Genomic DNA, 21,871 nt, shown 5'->3' with positions numbered 1-21,871 from the left:
TTTTCTTGGATTCTTTGAACTGTATCGGTGAGTATGTGCATTTTCTCTTCTGGTGTCTTAAGTCTGGGAACCAGAGCCTCAAAAATTTCTTTTCTCAAAGAAATGAGGTAGTCTAGTTTTGGACCAAGTTTACATTTTAAGCTCTTTTCCTTATGCTTAACTTTCTCTTTGTCCTTCTCTAACTTCTCAATTTTCTCTTCTAGATCTGCAATTTTCTTTTCTATCTCCAAAAATGAATCTGATGTACCTATCAGATTGTCAGCAACATTGTTTATTTGAGTTTGAGTTATGCTGATCTCTGAATCTATATCCAGTGTCAAGATGTCTATTTTGCAAGTATCCTTGTACATTTTCTTAAAGTCCAAAATTGTTTTTCCCAGATCCGGTAATAAGATGTCCATTTTCTCCTTGTTCTTCTTCACAATTTCATCAAAGAATTTCTCTTTTTCTTTAATCATTCTCTCCTTAAATGTGTCCTCATTTATTTGATCAACTATCAAAATGTTGCCGGTGATGAACTTAAACAATGTGTCTAGTTGACCTAAGTAATCCTTATTATTCACAATGCATTTAGGTGCTATCAATTTAAGAATAGGGATTGTATCATCTATAGCCTTATAGGCTTGTGCATTGCACTATGTGATCTTCTTTATTGAGTCCAATAAGACCTCTGTTACATTTGTAGGTCAGAATTCTGACATTGAAGTACCAGAAGTCTGCCCAACTGCTTTCATAATATCCATGCTACCGGTTGTAGTAATTACCTTGCTTGATTCGACCTTTGGTAGGTCAGTCTGTGTTTGAATTTCTACTAGCAAAGGTTTAGGCTTTTCACTTTTCATTGGTGGCACTGTCTCTGTCTGAGCTTGTGTCTCAACCTGTTTCTATTCTGGTTTCTCCATCTGTGTCTCAGAGGGTTTCTCTAAGCTCTCAACAACTGGTTTCTCAATTTGTACCTCTGCCCTATCCATTTCTGGTTCTCCTGATTGTTTTTCAGTTTTATATACTAGTTCTTCTAATGTTTTACCAGTGGTGTCCTCTGCCAGTTGCTCTGTTAGAGTAGGTTTTTCTGTGTTCATGTTTACAGTGTTATTAACCTCAAAATCTACAGCCGGTGACTTAGTAGTCACTTCTTCCTTCTTATCCTCAGTGGTTTCTTAGTCAACCACAACATTTACTTCCTGTGTGTCTATATTTACAAGGCACTACAAATCTATAGGGGACTCACACTAGTAGTGGCTGGTTAAACCAACTTTTTCATCTAGAAAGGATTGGAATCTATATTGATCATCCATGTCTTTCAACGACTCAACCAATTAGTCTTCACCCCAGGATCATAAATAATAGATAAATTAATTAAACAAAAAAAAACTATTTATTTGATTAATAGAATAGGATATGCTAAATTTAGGTGTTGTTGGATATGGACATATTTAGGTGTCTATAAGAACAATACATGATTAAGTTATTTATTTTTACAAAATAGATCTTAAATGCACCCTTGAGGATATATATAGTGGTGACTGGGACAAGAAATAGTTAACATAATTGGATCTTTGTTCATATTTGTGTAAGTGGTTCATGTATAGACATGTAGAGATGACTTTTACTCTCATGTTTTTTTTTTTAACAAATTGTATACATTCAAATTCACATGTTATTAGACATTATTAAATTTTAAATGATTGTATAAAATTTCAATAACATAATTAAAGCTAACTACTTTATTAATTCAATTTATACAATAGTTTATCATTTATTTTGATTCTCAAAATCAATTATTAAATATAAATTAATCATTATTCAATTAACATAAATCTTTACAACAACATGATTTTGAAATGACATATGTTAATATACTTTTATATAACTTTTATAGATATTATTTAATCTTTGTTTCTCATTATTTTAATAATTCCATAAGAAAAGGACCCTACATAAGCATCCACAAATGACAATTATTGTGAAAGGACTTGTATTATTTTGTATTTCATAAAGCTGGTCTTTCCTTGACATTTTAACCAACTTTAGACATTATCACCTTTAGCTTATAATAGTTTAAACCTTTAAAATAATCTCGAATCATTTTTATTTTTAATGAAAGTAGGTATTCAATATATGCTATTCACAAATTGGTTCGATGTTACCGTACATGCAAACATACTTTTTTCTTTTCTTTTACGACCATGAATATGGCGTCCGTGGCAAATGAGTCCCGCAAGCATAGCCCATGAGTGAATCTTCCCATTCAAGCAAGCAATTATTTGTACTGATAAAAGCCCACCTTATCCTCTCCACATACAATCTCAATGGAGGACCACCTAAGAGATGCTATACTTTTCTTGTTTGAAATTTGCGCGGATGCTCTTTATGACTTTAAGCAAAAAATCCGACAATTACCCATGTGCTGTAAAATTTAATCCAACTTAATCAGAGAATCCAAAGGGGGCCACCATCGTTAAAGAATCATGTACAGGTGAGTAGACATGAAGTTATACGACTGAGTAAATTATTGCACTTAATGAATGAAGAGACGTGAGGGACTCGTAGAAATTTAATTGATCAAACTGTAATGGAGATTAGTATTGCCTAAGGAAAGCTTTCAACTGCATCGAATAAGATCAATGGCGATCATCACAGGAGATCCTTCATTTGATTCGACATGTCAAAAAGCTGCCAAATTCCCTGTCCACGTTCCCGCAGTGGGAATATTAGGAAGAAAATGGCCAGCTCGTCAAATTTCTTGAACAAGAATTAAACTAAGCTATTCTTGTTCACATAAAATGTATCTTGTGTGATAATCTTAGAGATAAAAGATTGTCGAGCAAGCCGCATTTCACTTTTTCTGTGACATGACACGCAAAACATTTAAGAATCTTCGCTGTTTAGAAGACGACGAATACTGTGCATTAGCCCCTCCGTACTTTTATGTTTTGCAACGGGGCGCTTGAAATAATATCTATATCTACGATAGTTCTAAAAATCTTGCTTTTGAAGATAAATGGCTGCATATAAATAAGAGTTCAGTCCTTGACAAATTATCGAGCCTAAAGAGAGCTTTAACCAAGGCTTGATAGTCTTTTTCAAGATTTCGATTAGAACTTTTGAGACTTTATGGCAACTCTGCAAATGGTGCCTAAAGTAGGAGAGGAGACTCAGCATCCCAGTCATCCACAACATCCTCTGAAGCTAGTCTTTGCGCCATATCTGTACACCTGCAGCGGGTGCAAGGAATATGGAACTGGACTGCGATACAGGTTTAGCTTTACGAAATTTCCTTGCTTGCAAAATATATCACACTATTTAACACATCTGTAAGTTTTTGGCAGTAAAGTGTTTTATGTCAGTATATGCTAAACTTTTCTCTTCTTCGTTTCCTGGTATTGCTGTCAGGTGTTCCTTTGATAGTTGATAATACAGGACATTACATACCACTACATAAATTAACTTCCAGTTAGTTTTATGTCGCTCGTTATGGGCATTGTTTTTCGGCTTGCATTTGTCAAAGAAAAGCAGAGAGAGCTTGGCATTAATCGCTTTTAGGGAAACACAATGATTAAAAGATGTTTTGTGTAGGAGAAATATATAATGAAATCAGTTCTGTTGAAGTTAATGAAATTTAATTAAAATTTTCCGAAAGTATACTGTTAAATTTTTATAACATAGTTTAAGGTAATTGTAGTGTTGAGTTTTCATCGTTGAGATTTAAGATTTCTATAAGATATCTAATATGAAATTCTATATTGTGATACTTGATCTTTTATTATTGATTTCTAGTATAGAGGTGATTTCTAAATAAGTGATTTTTAGTGTAGTTATATGAATGAAACTAGTATTCATGTAGATCTTAATTGGTTTCTAAATAAATGATTCCTAATATGATTATTTGAAAGAAGTTATTATTAATCTCATTGTTGTACTTGCAATTATTATACTAAAGGTTTCTAGCATAAAATTGATTCTTAAATAAGTAGTTTCTAATATAGTTGTTTCAAACAAACCAACTAGTATTAGTCATTGTTGTGCTTATAATAGCTTGTATTTGTATTGGTATCTAGTGATCAGGACGCACCTACTCTTCTACCCTCCTCCACATTATGCTACTGCTGGTGCCATCTAAGGGCTTGTTTTATTATGTTTCATGGTCGGAGAATCTTAATTAGTCATCTTAACAAAAAAATCATCACTGTAAATTAACATTTGTGTGCATTTGACACAGGTGTAGCAAGTGCGGCTTCCACATGCACGAATTCTGTACCAAGGCTCCAACCACGACTTCTCACCCATACCACGCACAGCACGAGCTCTACTTCCAGAACAAACCAGTGGGGTTGAAAAAGTCGAAATGCGAGGTTTGTGCAAGGGCCACCAATGGCTTTGTCTACCGCTGCCCAACCTGCTCTTTCTGCATTCATCCTTGTTGTTCTCAGCTCCCTTCAGAGCTCACTTTCAAAGAGCATCCTCAGCACCCGCTCAAGCTCTTATCTGTAGTGGCTGATAACTCCCCTTACACCTGTAATGCCTGCAACAAACAGGGTACCACTTGGGTATATTACTGCGCTTCCTGTAATTTCTATCTCCATGCTTTCTGTGCTAAAGGTTTGATAAATGGCCTCCAGAAGCAAGGAATCAGTGCGCCTCCTAAGCTGAGCAAGATTGGCAGGGCTGCTCGTTATGCCTCTCAGATTGTTCAGATCTTTGTGGACGGACTTCTCGAAGGAATTGGCGAAACCGTCGGGGATCTTATTTTGGATACTATAACTCGTGCGATGGTTCTTCCCATCACGGATGGGGATGGTAAACATGGGCTGTTTTAAGGTTTCAAATACTGCTTTTCTTCATGGTTTCTAAAAGCTGTGCCATAGAGATATATATATTTGTTTAGTGTTGTCGTTGTTGTTGCAGACTCATTGTCACCTTAATTATTCAAATTAAGATGACCTGTGAGCTCCTTAGGATTTGACTCAGGGTGGTGTAATTACATCACTTGTGTAGTACCAAGTGATTATTAAATATTATTTTGCTGCAATAAAGGGTTTCTTCTTTCTCAAATGATTGAGGGTCCCATATTGTGATAATAATAGCCAAAAGTGTAAATGGCAATGTATGACTGCAAATTTCATCTTGAAAATAATGGACAGCTGTTTTTTGGTCAATTGTGGCCTTTCATATCCCTTTTGTAATTTGGGTAATGAAGAATTACTGATTTGAATGAGGAAAATTTACATCCATGTGAACAATGCACAAAAAGTTGTAACCACTACCTTAACTTGTCCCTCAAAAGTATCATCCAGCTCATCAATCAATATCTTTCGTTTAATAGTGTAGAACTTAGTTTGTTGAAAGTAGACACTTTCTTATGCAATCTATCGACTTACAGTTGTTTATGCTAAGAAAACCTTTTATTAGAATGCAAACAGAACGATTTCCCTCATAAATTGGTTCTTACGTATACATTTACGATCATGAACTAGCATATCTTGTATTATATATCTTTGTAATAACCTTCAGTTTTAATCATATTAAGTTGTTTTAACTTCTCATTAGAGATACGATTCAATTTTAGTGTTTATTGATTTTTAACTTTATGGTGGGGTATCATATAATTATATTCTAAATTATATTCTGAAGTGAAGGATTGAATATTAATAGGGACATGGCATTAATCAAGATATTAAAGATTGTTTTAATTATTATTTTGTTTAAGGTGAATATTTTTTTCTTATCTATATCTGTTAAACTTTTAGTTAAGGGTTATAGTTTTTGTAAATAGATTTCAATAATTACTGGTTTATTATAGAATTAATTTCAAAGTGCTTTTTAAAATTATATCACCAAGCATAATATGTACTTTTCAAATCTGTCAGCATGCAAAAAAGGACAGAAATAAAAACAAGTTTAAATTAAAAATGTCGAAAATATTTCTCATACATAACACAATGTCAAACCGAGAAGCAAGCTTGAGATGATGGAAACTCTTCCATCCTCTATTGCTAGCCTCCAAAAGAAATATGTTAAACATTACTCATTTGATGTCTTAGATGAGTCTTTAGAGACCTCATCAAGTGTTGCATCAATTATTGTAGTTTGAATGTCAATTCCTTATCCCCTTGTTCTTGTTGGGTAGACTATGGCTACAATTGATGCACATATTCAAAACCAATAGTGAAAACATCTATCTTGCATAACTGAATTGCATCAAAAGTGGTCATAGAAACACAATATGAACTAGGTCTATAATTGATGAAATGCACGTTTTCTTTATTTGGACTTTGGCCATCCAATAGAAACAATTGACTAACAATACCATTTACTGTAAAATCCTCCATATTGTTTCCCAATGCAAAATCCTCCATGTTGTTGCCCAATGTCACTATTTTATCTTTCAACAAAAAGCCAATCACATCTCCTTATTGTCATGCCCAAACTTTTGGGCAAAAAACACAACGATTTTTTTTTTTTTTTTAACACTTAATTACTTGCGACCTATGCTTAATTAGATGTGACAACTTAACAAGTTGTTCGGAACGAAATTGTAATTGATATTAAAATGGGTTTCTAAAGTAAGCGATGGATTAAAATTTAACTAGAAGTCTTAGGTTTCAATTTTAACTCTTACGCGACAGGATTAGATTTTTTTTTTTACTTATTTAACCATAATGATAACTCCTACTATCAAAATAGAATAAATTAATTTTATAAGGACAATATCCTTTTTGATATTAAATAAATTTGCTCAAATGTCCTTTCAATTTAGCTACATTTTATAATATTTAAATGGCCCAAATTCTACTAAATTGACTTTAATACAATTTCTTGAATCAATAATTATTTATCTAATATCAAGTTTCCCCAATCATTGATATTATAATTTCTTCATTTATAACTTAATTAATCCTTGAATCTATTAATTCAATATTAATACAATTTCAATGTACTAACATAAATTAATTGAGCAAATAAAATTAAAGTGTCAAACATTATTATAATAATTAAATTATTTAATAAAAGGTTCCACTTGGGTTAAATAAGTTCGCAAGATCAAGTCCATTAACTTATTTTAGAAAAAATATATTATTCCACAACAATACCCTCTTACAAATAAACATTTAATAACCTATATTAAATTATTCTATTTAATTATAAATACCATTAAAATCTCTAAAATGTGTTTATATAACTTAAATCAAGTTGTTATACATTACTCCTCCAAACATTAAATATTAAATATTAAATATTTAACATTTACATAACTCTTGGTTTAAATTTAATCATTAACCTATATAAAATTTCCATTAATAAACCTCTTTAATAGTTTTAACCAAATATGAGAATAATATTGCTATATAAAAATTAATTCCCAATTTCAATTATAATCCCTAAAGAAGGTCAACCGGATAAAATAATAACTTAATTTAAATGGGTCAATTCCCATTTTAAATTTTAAAAGCAATCTTCCCTCCCTTTATTTTTTTATTTTTATTATCTAATTTTAACCCTAACTAGGGTTTCATTTTAAAATCCTTATGACTCCCCCCTCTTTACTTTTTTTTTTTCATATTATTCTACCCTAACTCGAAATTGGGTTAAGGTTTCATTTTTAGCATCTTTAATTTTTTTCTTGTGTGTGTGTGTAGGTGAAGGGAGGCGGCATAGGAGGCCGAAGGGAGGCAGCGTAGGAGGCCGAATGTCATTGAAGGGGGGGCAGGTGGTTTTAATTTTTTTGTTGGGCCACGAGATTCGGTTGTGGGTGGCCCCTGTGATACCCAATAGGGAGCGACCATCATCTATAGTGGTTTACCACAGTAGCAACTACCATTCACTGCAGGTGACCCACAGTGGGTGATCAAAATTCTTCCTCCCAAACCATTCCCTAAGAAGACACTCCTCACTCTTTCGAATCCTCTTGGGAAGGGTGAGGGATGCTCATAGGTTGGTCTTCCCAACACCTTACAAGCTGTCTAGCCAAGGCACCTCAAAAAGGTAAAAAGAATGGGGAAGAGTAATATCACTCATGAAGAAGGTTGTCTAGCTTAGGTAAGATCTTCAAAAGTTGAAATTCGGCCTTCTTGAAAAACTCAACTTTTGTGGTGACTAAACACTCCCTAGGGAGTGAACACATGGCTAAAATTGGCCTTCATCCATAAGTACATCATATGGCCCATTAAAAATGACCCTAACTTGACCTTAGGAGTTAGTTTAACCCTCTAGAAACTCACCCAAAGTTTACCTACGGGTCAACTCTAAGTTGACCTTTCTAATGGTTCGCTATCCAAGACATTCTTGGGACCATACTAGTGTTACTACTTATTATAGTTTCCATTAGTTTAATATCCAAAGTCATTCTATATACTCTAGTCGGTTACTACTACCGAAACATTCAGTCGGTATGCACAAAATAGTTGGTTGTAGAAGAAAGTAGTCACAGAGCCTAGTATTCACCGAGTTGTCTACCAAGTAACATTCCATGTCTACCGAGAATAAACAATGATACACCGAGTGAAACATGTTACCAGATTCTTTGAACCTAGACACACATGTGAAAACATGTTACAAGATCGAGGAACATAGAACCGTTATCACATTGGAAATTGCACTTAAGGATTGTGTATGATTTTGAGGTCATTTAACCAATGAAATATTTTGTATAGTTATTCATTCGATAAATCATGTTTGTAAGATCGAAGCAATGAACCAGGTCACCGACATAAGAGATCTATTTATACAGCATGGATTCAGATCACATAAGGTGTGAAAAAAGGAGATATAGAGGTGTATGAAGCAAGACATGTGTGATACATAAGAAAGAACCAAGTGTTATGACTGTTACAGACACACAGAGGTCACCGAGAAGGATTTCAGAGAACAGTCAAAGAACAGAGTAAATAGAAGGGTTTACCGAGTTATTCTGTGGGTTGCCGAGGTATGCTATAAGCAAGGTAATCTCACTTTGAGTACATAGAATCTGCTATAACATTTTAGATGTAAACTTGGTGATATTTGTTAAGATTTTATTGTAATATTTTGAAGTTGTAAGAGAACCTTTAACAGGGTAAAAGACTCTAACAAAGTCTATAAATTGTAAAGCCTTTAACCAGGTGTAGCATTTAGTTTAAGTGTTGTAAAATCCTTTAGCAATGTAGATCTAATGATGTTGATACTCCTAACAGGGTAAGCTATCAAAAATAGCTGAACATGTAACTCTAACTGAGCAACCTTTATTATTGCAGTAGTGAAGTTGTGGGTGCCATCCCCACCGCAATTTTTCTCCTAACCAAGAGTTTCTGCATAACCAAAATATATGTGTTATGGAGTGAATCATGTATGATTGTTATTTATTTGTTTGAGCTTTATGTTATGTTACAATAGTTTGTGGTTTATGCATAACAGTGAAGATATTGTTGGAAAAAGGATTTGAAGTACTGATTCACCCCTCCCCTCTTAGTACATTAGCTTTCCATATTGGGCCTAACAATTGGTATCAGAGCTTGAATCTTGGAAAAAGGTTTAACAACCTAAAGAGAAAGATCTTATCAATGGAAGGCTATAAACAATCTCAGAGAATTGTGTATTTGCAAGAAGAGTTGGATCATGCTAATCAAGTGATTGCAGACATGCAAAGACAAATGCAAAAATCATTGAAAGTGATAAGAAGATTATTTGATAATTTACAGGACTCTCAAGAGCTAGTGGAACAAATTGAAACATCATCTGAGAACAGTATATTGAAAGAGACTAAAGAGATGATTTGACAAATGAAAGAAAAGAACAAAGCACTGACTGATCAGCTAAAAGCAATGAAAAGAGGACATGAACATTTTAGCACACAGATGACTGAGAATCTTGATGCATTAAGGATAGCTAGGGATAAAGTAAGAGATCTAGAAAGAGAAATACAACAGCTTGAAGCATTAGTATCTGAAAAGAATGATGAAATCACAAGGTTGACTGGGATTCAACAAAATATGTCAAATCAATTGGGCTATGCACATAATGAAGCAAATCTGAAAGATGATGAGAATCAACGATTGAAACTTGAAGTATCAAGGTTGACCAATGAAATTGAAACAGAAAAGAAATCTAAGGAAACACTGAAAAAGAGTTATGAAGCATCAAAGATGTTGGATGAGCAATTGAATACAAGAAGACCCAACAAAGAAGCAAGACTCGATTACAAAGGAAAAGACTCTACTGAGAAGGGAATTCATACAGCCGAAAGAGGAGAATCATCAAAGCAAGCTGGAAATAAGAAGAATATCAAAGGAAAGAAGTCTATTTGCAACTACTGTGAAAACAAGGTCACACTGCTATCATGTGCCGAATCAGAAAAGGTAAGCAACCGAATGTCATTAGGTCTAATGGTTATTGTTATAATTGCATTAAATATGGTCACACATCTAACCAATGTAGGACAAAGTCTATTAACAATTATCAGAAGGCAAAATTCAAAGGGTTTTGTAAAAACTGCAATAGATATGGACATAGTACCGAGGAGTGTTGGTTTAAGCAGAAAAACTATATGTGTTCTACACACCGAGCAAATACTAGAGGCTACCAAACTCACACAGATCCTTACTGACAATATTCTACAGTACCATGGGATTACAATACAAGGATATGGACATATAAGTTCCAACTGCTTTATAAGGTTTAGAATGAACAACCGAAGATCATGGAGAAATCTTGGTATGGCATGTTTTCATTGTCACAAAGTTGGACACTTGGCTAGAGATTGCAGAGATCAACCTAGAGGAGACACTGAGGAAATAAAAGGCAAATTACAGATGATTTGGAAAAGAAGGAAATTGTGTCAAATGAAGAAAGCACCTTATCTACCGAGCTAGGTGCACCTATTCCAAATTAATCGGTAAAGGTATGAAGGGACTGCATTATCTCAAAGGTCAAATCTTAACAGTTCCTATTTTATCTTGTACTTAATTCAAAATTTGCATAATTAAAGATGCATTAGAAAATTTGAAATTTTATCAAAGTCTTTTGGAAGCCTGTCAAGTCGGTAAATGCAGGAAGTCTGGCTACTCGGTAAAAGCATAAAAAAATGGAGAAGTAGTGGTACCGAGTGCATTTAATATTTTCTGACCTAACTGCACGAAGCTTGATGAGGTATAATGAATACTTAAAGCTATTACGTGATCATTTTTCACTCACCAAGTTTTCAAGAAAGCAAAGCAAAGTGAATCAAAGGCAATCAAACCTCTTCCAAAGCAAATTCAAAGGTATTTACATCAATCACAATGCATTATCAAGATAGTTTACCGATCATATCCAGTTGTTATTATTTTCTAAGTAGAAAGCGTCTATCGTTTGAAAGTCTTCAAACCCTAGGATATTTTGTTAGTATTTATCTAAAATCTCCAATGGCACCTAAGATCCAGAATCCCATTTTTGCTGAGAACATCGTAAAGCCCTCATTGAAATACTCTTTAACTCCCAAAATTGCATCTGAACCGGATGACAAAACTGCATTTTCACTCATTCCAGATAGAGTTTTATTAGTCGAGGATGTGAGATTCTTCACTAAGTGTCGAGTTGAAGAACTAGGTCATGTTGAAATCAAAGACACATTTGATGAATTGTGTACCGATGGTAAAATGGATAGCAAATATGAACACATCAAAATCAAGGGATTGACTGAAGCCCTAACCTATCCCCATGTATTCAAACCCCAATAGGTCAAGTTTGTTCTGAGAAGAGTTCATGATGACTTCATGTGGCTAGAAGAGAAACTCTTTAAGATCACCAAGGAAATCATTCACTTGATCACCAGTTATCCTATTTATGATCGTGCCCGAGCTTAGAAAATGATATCATAGAAGGAATTGATCAGTTTAACTAGGGTAGAATCTGATTGTAGAGGACTGAAATTGAACAATGTAATTGATGCAGAGCTAAAGTTTGCCATTAGAGTAATATGTTATTGTTTCTTCCAATTGGTAAGGGAAAACAGTGTACCTTGTGCAGCAGTAGACTTAGCTTATAAAATTGTGAAGAAAGGCATGAAAACTGATTTATGTGAGGTATTGTTGAAAAACTTGTTTGAGAATCTCAATACCATAAGGAAGCCAAAGAAGAACAATTCGGCTAATACACTAAAGTTTGGATCACTATTAATATGCATGTTTTTCTATTTTGAGAAATTCTTTCCATCAATCATTAAAGTAGTTTGGGAGCTACACCGACCAATCACCCATCAAATAAATGACTTCATCAAGAAGCTAGGTGATAATTTTAATGATGTTATGGATGATTATTTCAGCAAGTTTTAGGAGAAGATGCATAACAGATATAGAATTTCACCCAAGTTAGTGGAGAATTACAAGGATGACATATGTTTTGAAGTGGACACTGATTACTGCTATGTTAATGCTGTAGAACCGAGAACTCAATCTTTGCCACCTACGGGTTATGAGATTGATTTTGACATCACACAACAGCAAATAGATGCTTTTCTAATATTTCCAAGGCATGCTACCAAGCTGAGGTATGGAACATATGAAGAAGTGAAGGAAAAAGTAAAAATGAGTATTGTAGTACCCAAAGCTACAAGGAAGGCAACAAAAATGATCAACACATTAACAAAGAAATTTGGAGAAGGTTCTTCCTCCACACCTATCAAGGGCACTATAGCCATCACCAAAGAGGAATCTGAAGCCCAAGAGGTAGCTATAACACTGAGCACCAAATTGCCAAAAGGGAAAGTTTTGAAAAGAAAGAAACGGGATACATCAAATGTATCACTGACTCCTCCAGCAAAGCAACCTAACACAAGAGCATCTGCAGCATCATCGAGTAAGGAAACAAAAAGTGTTGCCACACCCAAGGTAACAAAAACTTACAAGAAATCTACTCGGAGACTCATTTTGACCAAAGAGTCTAGTGACACCGAATCTAAAGATGCAAGTAAATTTTAGATTGTCAAGAGCAAAATGGTAAATGTACATAGTGTTGACAATTTTTGTACCAATCTAAAGCAATATGGTGGATTTGGATCATTCAGATATGTAAAATATGAATCCAAATCTGATGATGAAAAGAGACAAATAGAAGAAGCTGTCATTTGCACACTTATGAAATTATGCTTGGTCCTACTAGAAGTATCTAAGTCACTTCCAAATGAATTATATTTGCATATTAACAATAGGTGGAAGTATGCAATGGACTTAGAGAAATAGATGAGAGAAAGAAGTCTGGTACATCTTTTCCTAGACATGTCGGTAGATGAGATCACCGAACATCTGAAAAACTACCACACAAAATTCCTAGTCAAGCAAAGAGCCTTGAAATTGATGAATGGCCATTACTTGGATGTAGAGAATGAGACCAAAGAAAAATGGCAGGAAATATTTTGAATCAAGAATGCTATTGAGAAAGCTAAAGTTGAAATAGTTGATGTCACCGAGCAAGATCCTGATATCACCGAGCAAGACCCTACTGACACCATACAAGTAGATGAAGATATCATGGATACCGAGGCACCTGAATAGGAAATGATATAAGGGAATGCTTATGCCCAACTTGTATCCAGTGAATCAGTTTTGGAACAAGTTTAGCCCTATCCTCTGGTCAATCATCCTATTTCAACTGATGCCCCTCAGGATACAGAACAAGGCACATAAGGTCACAAGTCAATAGCAGGAGAAAGTGCTTCTCAAGAATAGACCTCTCAAGCTCCCTCTAGCACTGAAAATGTTACAACCGAGACACCAAGCTCAGAGACACCAAAGGACACTACAGAGCCTAAAGAAACTGACCAAAGTGTTGCCTCTACCGAGCAACCTACCGAGGGTCAACAAGCCTCCCAAGCCATTGTTTTAGTCCAACCGATGAAAGCTAAAGAAAATAAAATGAAAAAGAATAGTTTCAAATTAGATTTGTCAAAACCAATAGTGTTTCCCAATGTTGATATATCCAAATTAAAAGGGCAAGCACTCATTGAATTTAGTGAACTATGCAAAGCCAAAGCTGAACACGAGAAGCAAATGGCTATTCAAAAGAAAAATAAAGTACTTCAGAAGGTGAAAGCACTCTTAACCGATATGCTACCTGAAGCAACCGTGACAAAAGATGCACCGCCATCCATATTCAATTGGATGAACTCCTAACCAAGAAAGAGACATCTGGAGTAGATGCATCCAAATATTTGAGCAAGTTAAAGGACAAAGAGCTCACTGCTAAAATGATTGAAGAGGTATAGAAAGCTATTGTTATTGGCAAAGTTAAACTTGTCAAATTTATTGCTGAGTTGTCCCCTCAACTCAAGCACATTCTTTATTTATTTCAGAAACTCTATACGTTTTCTCTATTCATTAAAGATATCAAAAATAAAACTGAAATGATTGAGAAAGAGATCACCGATCTCTCAAATAAGTTGACCACTGAGCCACATTCCATTCAAAATTTTTATACTAAGCTACAACAACTCATGGCTCAATAATTGGAACTAAGGAATGAAGAACACAAGATAAGGATAGACATAATGACTCTTCAAACATTCTTTCATCCGTCCAAGAACAGATCAACAAAGCTACCTCCCTATCCACTCAGCAAGAGGGAAGCACCTTAGATGGACTAATTTTGTTGTTAGCTGACATTACAGCTCAGAATTCACTTATGGACAGTGTTAAGGATGCCCTCTCTGCCGCCCTTACCGATGCCAAGACAAAGTACAAATCCATTTTTGACCAGTTGCCACCACCGAATGGTAACTAATTTTTTATGTTTGTCAAAAAGGGGGAGTGAGTATCATATCAAAGTATACAGGGGAATGTAGTATACAGGGGGAGTATATACCGAGCAGAATAGAGTATTCAAATGCAGAGTCAATTTTGACAGGGAACAGAGAATACAGTAGTGAACTGAACAGTTAACATAGAACATTGATCACCGAGCATGCAAAATCAGAGTTTTGTATAGTATATTGATAAGGGGAGTATATCTGCATCTTATCATTTTGTTGACTAATTTATATACTATCTGTTTAGTCAAATATTGTAAGTATATATATTTTTTAGTTATGACTTTGAAAGTAGTTTTTTCAAACATCTCAACTAATGTCAAAAGGGGAGATTGTTACTACTTATTATAGTTGCCATTAGTTTTATATCCAAAGTCATTCTATATACTCTAGTCGGTTACTACTATCGAAACATTCAGTCGGTATGCACAGAACAGTCGGTTATAGAAAAAAGTAGTCACAGAGCCCAACATTCACAGAGCTGTCTATCGAGTAACATTCCATGTCTACCAAGCCGAAACAATGATACACCGAGTGAAACGTGTTACCAAATTCATTGAACCTAGACACACATGTGAAAACGTGTTACAAGATCGAGGAACATAGAACCGTTTTCACATTGGAAATTGCACTTAAGGATTGTGTATGATTTTGAGGTCATTTAACCAATGAAATATTTTGTATAGTTATTCATTCGATAAATCATGTTTGTAAGATCAAAGCAATGAACCAGGTCATTGACATAAGAGATCTATTTATACAGAATGGATTCAGATCACATAAGGTGTGAGAAAAGGAGATATAGAGGTGTATGAAGCAAGACATGTGTGATACACAAGAAAGCACTGAGTGTTATGACTGTTACAGACACACAGAGGTCACAGAGAAGGATTTCAGAGAGCAGTCAAAGAACAGAGTAAACAGAAGGGTTTACTGAGTTATTCTATGGGTTACCGAGGTATGCTATAAGCATGGTAATCTCACTTTGAGCACATAGAATCTACTATAACATTTTAGATGTAAAGTTGTAGATATTTGTAAATATTTTATTGTAATATTTTGAAGTTGTAAGAGAAACCTTTAACAGGGTAAAAGACTCTAACAAAGTCTATAAATTGTAAAGTCTTTAACCAGGTGTAGCATTTAGTTTAAGTGTTGTAAAATCCTTTAGCAATGTAGATCTAATGATCTTGATACTCCTAACAGGGTAAGCTATCAGAAATAGTTGAACATGTAGCTCTAACTGAGCAACCTTTATTATTGCAGTAGTGAAGTTGTGGGTGCCATCCCCACCGCAGTTTTTCTCCTAACCAAGAGTTTCTGCATAACCAAAATATATGTGTTATGGAGTGAATCATGTATGATTGTTATTTATTTGTTTGAGCTTTATGTTATGTTACAACAGTTTGTGGTTTATGCATAACAGTGAAGATATTGTTGGAAAAAGGATTTGAAGTATTGATTCACCCCTCCCCTCGCAGTACATTAGCTTTCCATATTGGGCCTAACAACTAGGATATATGAAAAATGTATTGGTAAAACCAATTCCTTCCAAGGGACATGCCACTACCAACTCACTTTACAACACATGTGTCAAGTGACACCACAAAATTACACATCACTTAAATACACATGGCAATGTCCCTTTTTTTTAGAATTAATAAATCAAACAAATTTCAAATTAAACACACATCCAAGCATAAACATTTATAAATTAAAACACATTTACACACGAGGTGTTGTCTCTCTAGATAGACAACCCTTGGCTTCACAAACACACATAGGTGTATGCTTGATTCTCAGAATAGTTTCCATGGTCACATGGATTAGTTTTCCTCCACATTTCACTTTGCACATTAGTAATTCCAAAAATCACATATAATATTATCATATGAAAAGAATACAATTCAGATATTGCATACAATTTTAATTATAATAATCAAGTTTCCAATTATCTAATAACATCCACATAAACTAATCTACTAAATGGCATCATCATAATCATCATGAAATTTAATCATTTATAAAGCATGCATCCATAATTTCTAACATCAAAATAAAGCTCTGCAAATCAAAATAAATGACATAATCTTATCAATGTTATCCAATCACTGGATCATATAGAATCTATGTCCATAATGCATCAAAATATAGTATCAATAATAGGTCCAACATGAAAAAAATTGAAATGCTATGACGGCTCAGGGTAGGGCCTCACACCCTCCTATTGTAAGCATGAACTTCCTCCTAGAGTTCATCAAAAAGATGGAGGTACTGAGATCTCATCTGTGTTGTGTCCTCCCATGATGTCATAACCTTGTCATAACAATCCCACTAGACCCTAACCTGGTCCATCTCTCGACCCTGAATAGACAGCGCCTGATGAGCCAAAATGCGAATGGGCTCCAAAGCTAACTGCTCGTGTGACTCCACCTGCAAGGCATCCCAATCTAAAATATGAGACTTACCATAAATATATTTCCTCAAAACCGATACATGAAACACATCATGAATGTGTGACAGACTAGGTGGCAAAGTTAGATGATATGCAACTGGTCCTATCCTCTCAAGGATCTCAAATGGTTTGGCAAAGTGAGGTGCGAGCTTAGAACCCTTTCCATAACGGATTAAAATCTTATGTGCTCGTACTCTCAAGAAAACTCTGTCCCCAACCATGAATCTACGATCTATCCTCTTCGCATCCACATACTTCTTTTGTCTATCTTGTGCCTCTCTAAGGTGTTGTCTAATCAAATCCACCTGCTTCTTGATATAATGAACTCAAAGGTGTCCTACAAGGTCTATCGTACAAATCCTGAAAAGGTGGCATCCCCAAGGAAGTGTGATACCCATTATTATAGGCAAACTCTACCAAAGGAAGGTACTCTTCCCATCTGGTCTGATGATCCATGACATACATATAGAGCATGTCTTCTAACACCTGGTTTACCCTCTTTGTCTGTCCATCCATTTCCGGATGATAGGCTGTACTAAAGTTGAGTCTGGTACCCATTACTACCTGTAACGCCTTCCAAAAGGAAGAAAAGAAGAGGGAATCTCTGTTTGAAATAATATTGCGTGGAATGCCATGAAGTCTGAAAATATCCCACAAGAATACTTGTGCCACTACTGGTGCTATGAAGGTAGTCTGAACTGGTGAGAAGTGGGCCACTTTGGTCAACTTGTCAACTGTCACCATGATGGCATCATGACGACGCGATGACATAGGAAGACCAATGAAAAAGTCCATCGATATAGTATCCCACTTCCACTCTAGTATCGCATGAGACTAGAGAAACCCACCTAGATGGCAGTGCTCCGCCTTGACTCTCTAGCACTCAAGGCATCGAGCTACTAGTACATCAATGAATTGCCGCATACCTGGCCAATGATATAACTGTCTCAAATCTGCATGCATCTTCTTAACTCTGGGATGCACTGTATAAGGAGCTCTGTGAGCCTCCAACAGAAATGAATTCACACAATCCTCTGGAGAAAGTACATAGATGTGCCCTCTATAACGTAGTAGTCCATCGGACTCTAATGAATAGTCTACATACTTCTCTTCTAGGGTCTCCTAAGATCACACTACCTGACATACCTCTAAATGCCACTCATCCTCTGGCAGCTATTGCAATATTCAACCTCTCAAATCTATGTCCATAGACATGGAGCATATCTCATGACATCACATACTCAAGGCATCTACAAAAAAGTTCTCTTTCCTTTTGATGTAGTGAACATTAAAATCATACTCACATAAAAACTCCATCCATCTTCTCTGATGGGCATTAAGATAATGCTGAGTGAAAATATACTACAAGCTCTAATGACCTGAATGAAGCTCAAAATGATGACCCAAAAGAAAATGTCTCCACCTCACAAGTGCGTGCACCACTGCTTCAAGTTCAAGGTCATGAGTAGGGTAGTTAAGCTCGTGAGTCTTAAGTTTCCTAGACTCATATGCTATAACTCGACCCTCCTACATAATGACTACTCCTAATCCATCCAAGGAAGCATCTATGCATACCATGAAATCAGTCGAGGGGTCTGGCACAATAAGAATAGGTGCACTAGTGAGTGCCCTTTTGAGATCCTGAAAGGCCCTCTCACACCTTTCTGTCCACTCAATTTTTTTTCCCTTTCAGTGAAGGGATGTAATAGGATGTGCAACCCTAGAAAATCCCTCAATGAAGTGTTTGTAGTACCCTACTAGACCCATGAAACTCTTGACTTGTGTCACACTCATTGGCACTAGCCAATCCATAATAGCTCTGATCTTCGATGGGTCAACTAAGATCCATTCTTCGAATATAACATGTCCTAGATATCTGACCTCTGATCTAAAGAATGCACACTTCAATAGACTATCATACAATTGATTGTCTCTCAAGCACTGCAATACATGTCTCAAATGCTCCTCGTGCTCCTCCTCATTCCGAGAATATATCAATATGTCATCGAGGAACACAATCACAAATCGGTCAAGGAAAGTGTGGAATACCCCATTCACGAGACTCATGAATACAACTGGAGCATTTGTACAACCAAATGGAACCATGATGAACTCATAGTGGCCATACTAGTTATGAAAAGCGGTCTTGTGGATATCGCTCTCTACAATCCTCAATTGATGGTACCCTAACTTCAGACCTATCTTAGAAAATACTTTGGCACCCTAAAGCTGATCAAATAAGTCATCGATCCTAGGCAAGGGATATCGGTTCTTGATGGTTACTTTGTTGAACTGTCTGTAATCCATACATAACCGAAGGGATCCATCCTTCTTCTTCACGAAGATGACTAGTGCGCCCCTAGGGGAGATGTTAGGACGAATGTGACCCTTCTCTAAGAGTTCCTCAAGCTGCATCTTGAGCTCATTAAGCTCATTAGTGGTCATCCTATATGGTGTTCTTGAAACCAGCTTAGCTACTAGTACAAGATCTATATGTGAAAATCAATCTCTTTGCTAGGTGGCATAACAGGTAGCTCGGAAGGAAAAATGTCTACAAATTCCTCATGGATATGATGATCATCTATGGAAGGCTCCTTCTCATTCTCTTCCTCTCTATCACTGATGGTGATAGAAAATAACTGGCATCCCTTTTGCACGCTCTGCTTAAGCTGCATAGCGAAAATCATACGAAGTGATACAGGCCTCTAAATCCCTGAAACTACTATGGAGGTATCATGGTCATCCACACACTCGATCTTTTTTTGGTGACAATCCATCTTGGCTCTGTGGGCATATAGCCAATCCATGCCAAGAACAATGCCATAAGATTCCAGAGGTGTGACTCGAAGGTCTACTAAGGTGGTTGTACTCCAAATCTAAAACTGACAGTCCCTAACCACTGACTCAATAGACACTCTAGCTCCTGATGCTAACTCCACTTCTCAACTAACACCTTGCCTAGTTGCCACTAGCCCGCAATGCTCCACAACCAATGGAGATCTAAAAGAATTTGTATCTCCTAAATCAAACAAGATAGAAACACTGGTACCTCTTATCATACCTGCAGCCTCTATGATTGTGGTCTGATGCTCTTCCTGATGGTTCTTAATCACTACAAAGACTTTGTGGGACTTACCCATCCCCAATTGTAGGCTCCGCACCTACCATTCGCTGACTGCCTGCCATCTAACCCTATGGAAACTCTCTCACCATGTGTCCCATGGCCCACAAGTGAAACAAGCACCACGTGTCTGAAACTGAACACCCTGTGGCCTAGAGTATCCTTGTCCTCCTGTCCTGCTCAATCCACTGAGACCACCCCTGGATGACTGCTGAGTCCATCCCGAAGGTGTGTATGGAACCTGTGCTCACTGATGACGCCTAGGACCCTGTGAATGCCACTGCTTGGGCTTAAAGCCCTCTTGACCCTGTGGAGGCCTTTGCCTTTGATTCTGCTATGGCTGTTGTGGAGGAGGGGGTTTAAAGGACCCCAATGAATGCCTGTGCTTACCCTTCCAGTGGGGTTTCTGAAACCCAAAAAACTGTGGTATAGGGTTTTGGTTTAGATACCGATCCCGCGTGTCCTAAGGTCTACCCTGAATCTCCTATGATATCAAGGCCTTCTCCACAGTAACCGAAAGGCTTCCTAGAGCTGCCATCCTAAGTGGTCCTGCTATACCGGCATTCAATCCTCTGATAAACTGGTTGACAAGTAGCTTCTCGTCCTTCAGGTAGTCAACATAGGGTAAGAGCTAGAAGAACTTTCTCTCATACTGGGACACTAAGAGACCCTTCTGTTGAAGGTCATGAAACTCATCAATCTTGTGCTGCCTAAAGTGCTCTGATAGGTATTTGTCTCTGAATCTCTCTGTAAAGATGTCCCAAGTGACAGTGTCTGCAACTATATTAATTCTTGTACTCTTCTTGCCTCCACCATGTGGAAGTCGTCCCTCTCAAAAGGTGAATGGTAATCCGCGCCTTCAAAATTTTCTCATAGGGATGCAATCCGAAGCACCTCTCTAAACTCAATAGCTAATCCTCAAGCTCTACCCCATCGATAGATCCCGCAAATGATGGTGGCTGAATGCATAAAATCTCTCTGATCTGGTCCCTGGGATCATGAGGTTCTCTCTCAAAAATTACTGGTGCCACTACTGGAGGTGCCTCAAGTAGATGGACCGACTGAGGCTCATGCTCAGCTTGGGCCTCTATATGGTTAGGAGGTGGACTCCTACTCTGCTCCCTTGTTGCAGATCTATGACTCTTAGAATTCTGGTGCTCTGCCTAATGATCCACTGTTGGGAGTCTATCATGAACTATTCCTATCAGGTTCTGAGGTGCAACCAAAATGTCTCGGTTGGGGTCAATCAGTTGTTCGAGAGGAGCTTCCTGATCCCCTTTTGAATCTGGCTCGTCCTGCACAATGTCCTCACGTGCCATGCGAGTACGCCTAGGACCCTTACCGTACTTACAAGCTTGTCGCGTAATTGGCGGCATCCTTAATGATTAATAAAATAAAATAAAGTAAATCAATAAATAGATAACAATTCTTAAAGAAAAAAATATTAAAAGCGAAATGTAATAGAGAAAGGTTCCTAGTGTTGGAAACCTTGCTCTGATACCAAAATAAATGACATAATCATATCAATGTTATCCAATCACTA

The 21,871-nt window shown here is 36.4% G+C and overlaps 1 protein-coding gene across 1 annotated transcript; it reads left to right on the top strand.

Annotated features, from left to right (window-relative positions):
* Positions 1–2,995: 2,995 nt before the first annotated feature.
* Positions 2,996–5,169, top strand: LOC131047768 (protein VACUOLELESS GAMETOPHYTES). Its single transcript, XM_057981559.2, has 2 exons — positions 2,996–3,257; positions 4,220–5,169. Exons 1-2 carry the CDS (start codon positions 3,115–3,117, stop codon positions 4,815–4,817), a joined length of 741 nt encoding a protein of 246 aa, XP_057837542.1. The 5' UTR covers positions 2,996–3,114; the 3' UTR covers positions 4,818–5,169.
* The last annotated feature ends 16,702 nt before the right edge of the window (positions 5,170–21,871 follow it).

Source organism: Cryptomeria japonica, chromosome 4 (assembly GCF_030272615.1).
Source record: "Cryptomeria japonica chromosome 4, Sugi_1.0, whole genome shotgun sequence".
NCBI lineage: Eukaryota > Viridiplantae > Streptophyta > Pinopsida > Cupressales > Cupressaceae > Cryptomeria > Cryptomeria japonica.
This window is presented reverse-complemented; position numbering and strand designations above follow the sequence as displayed.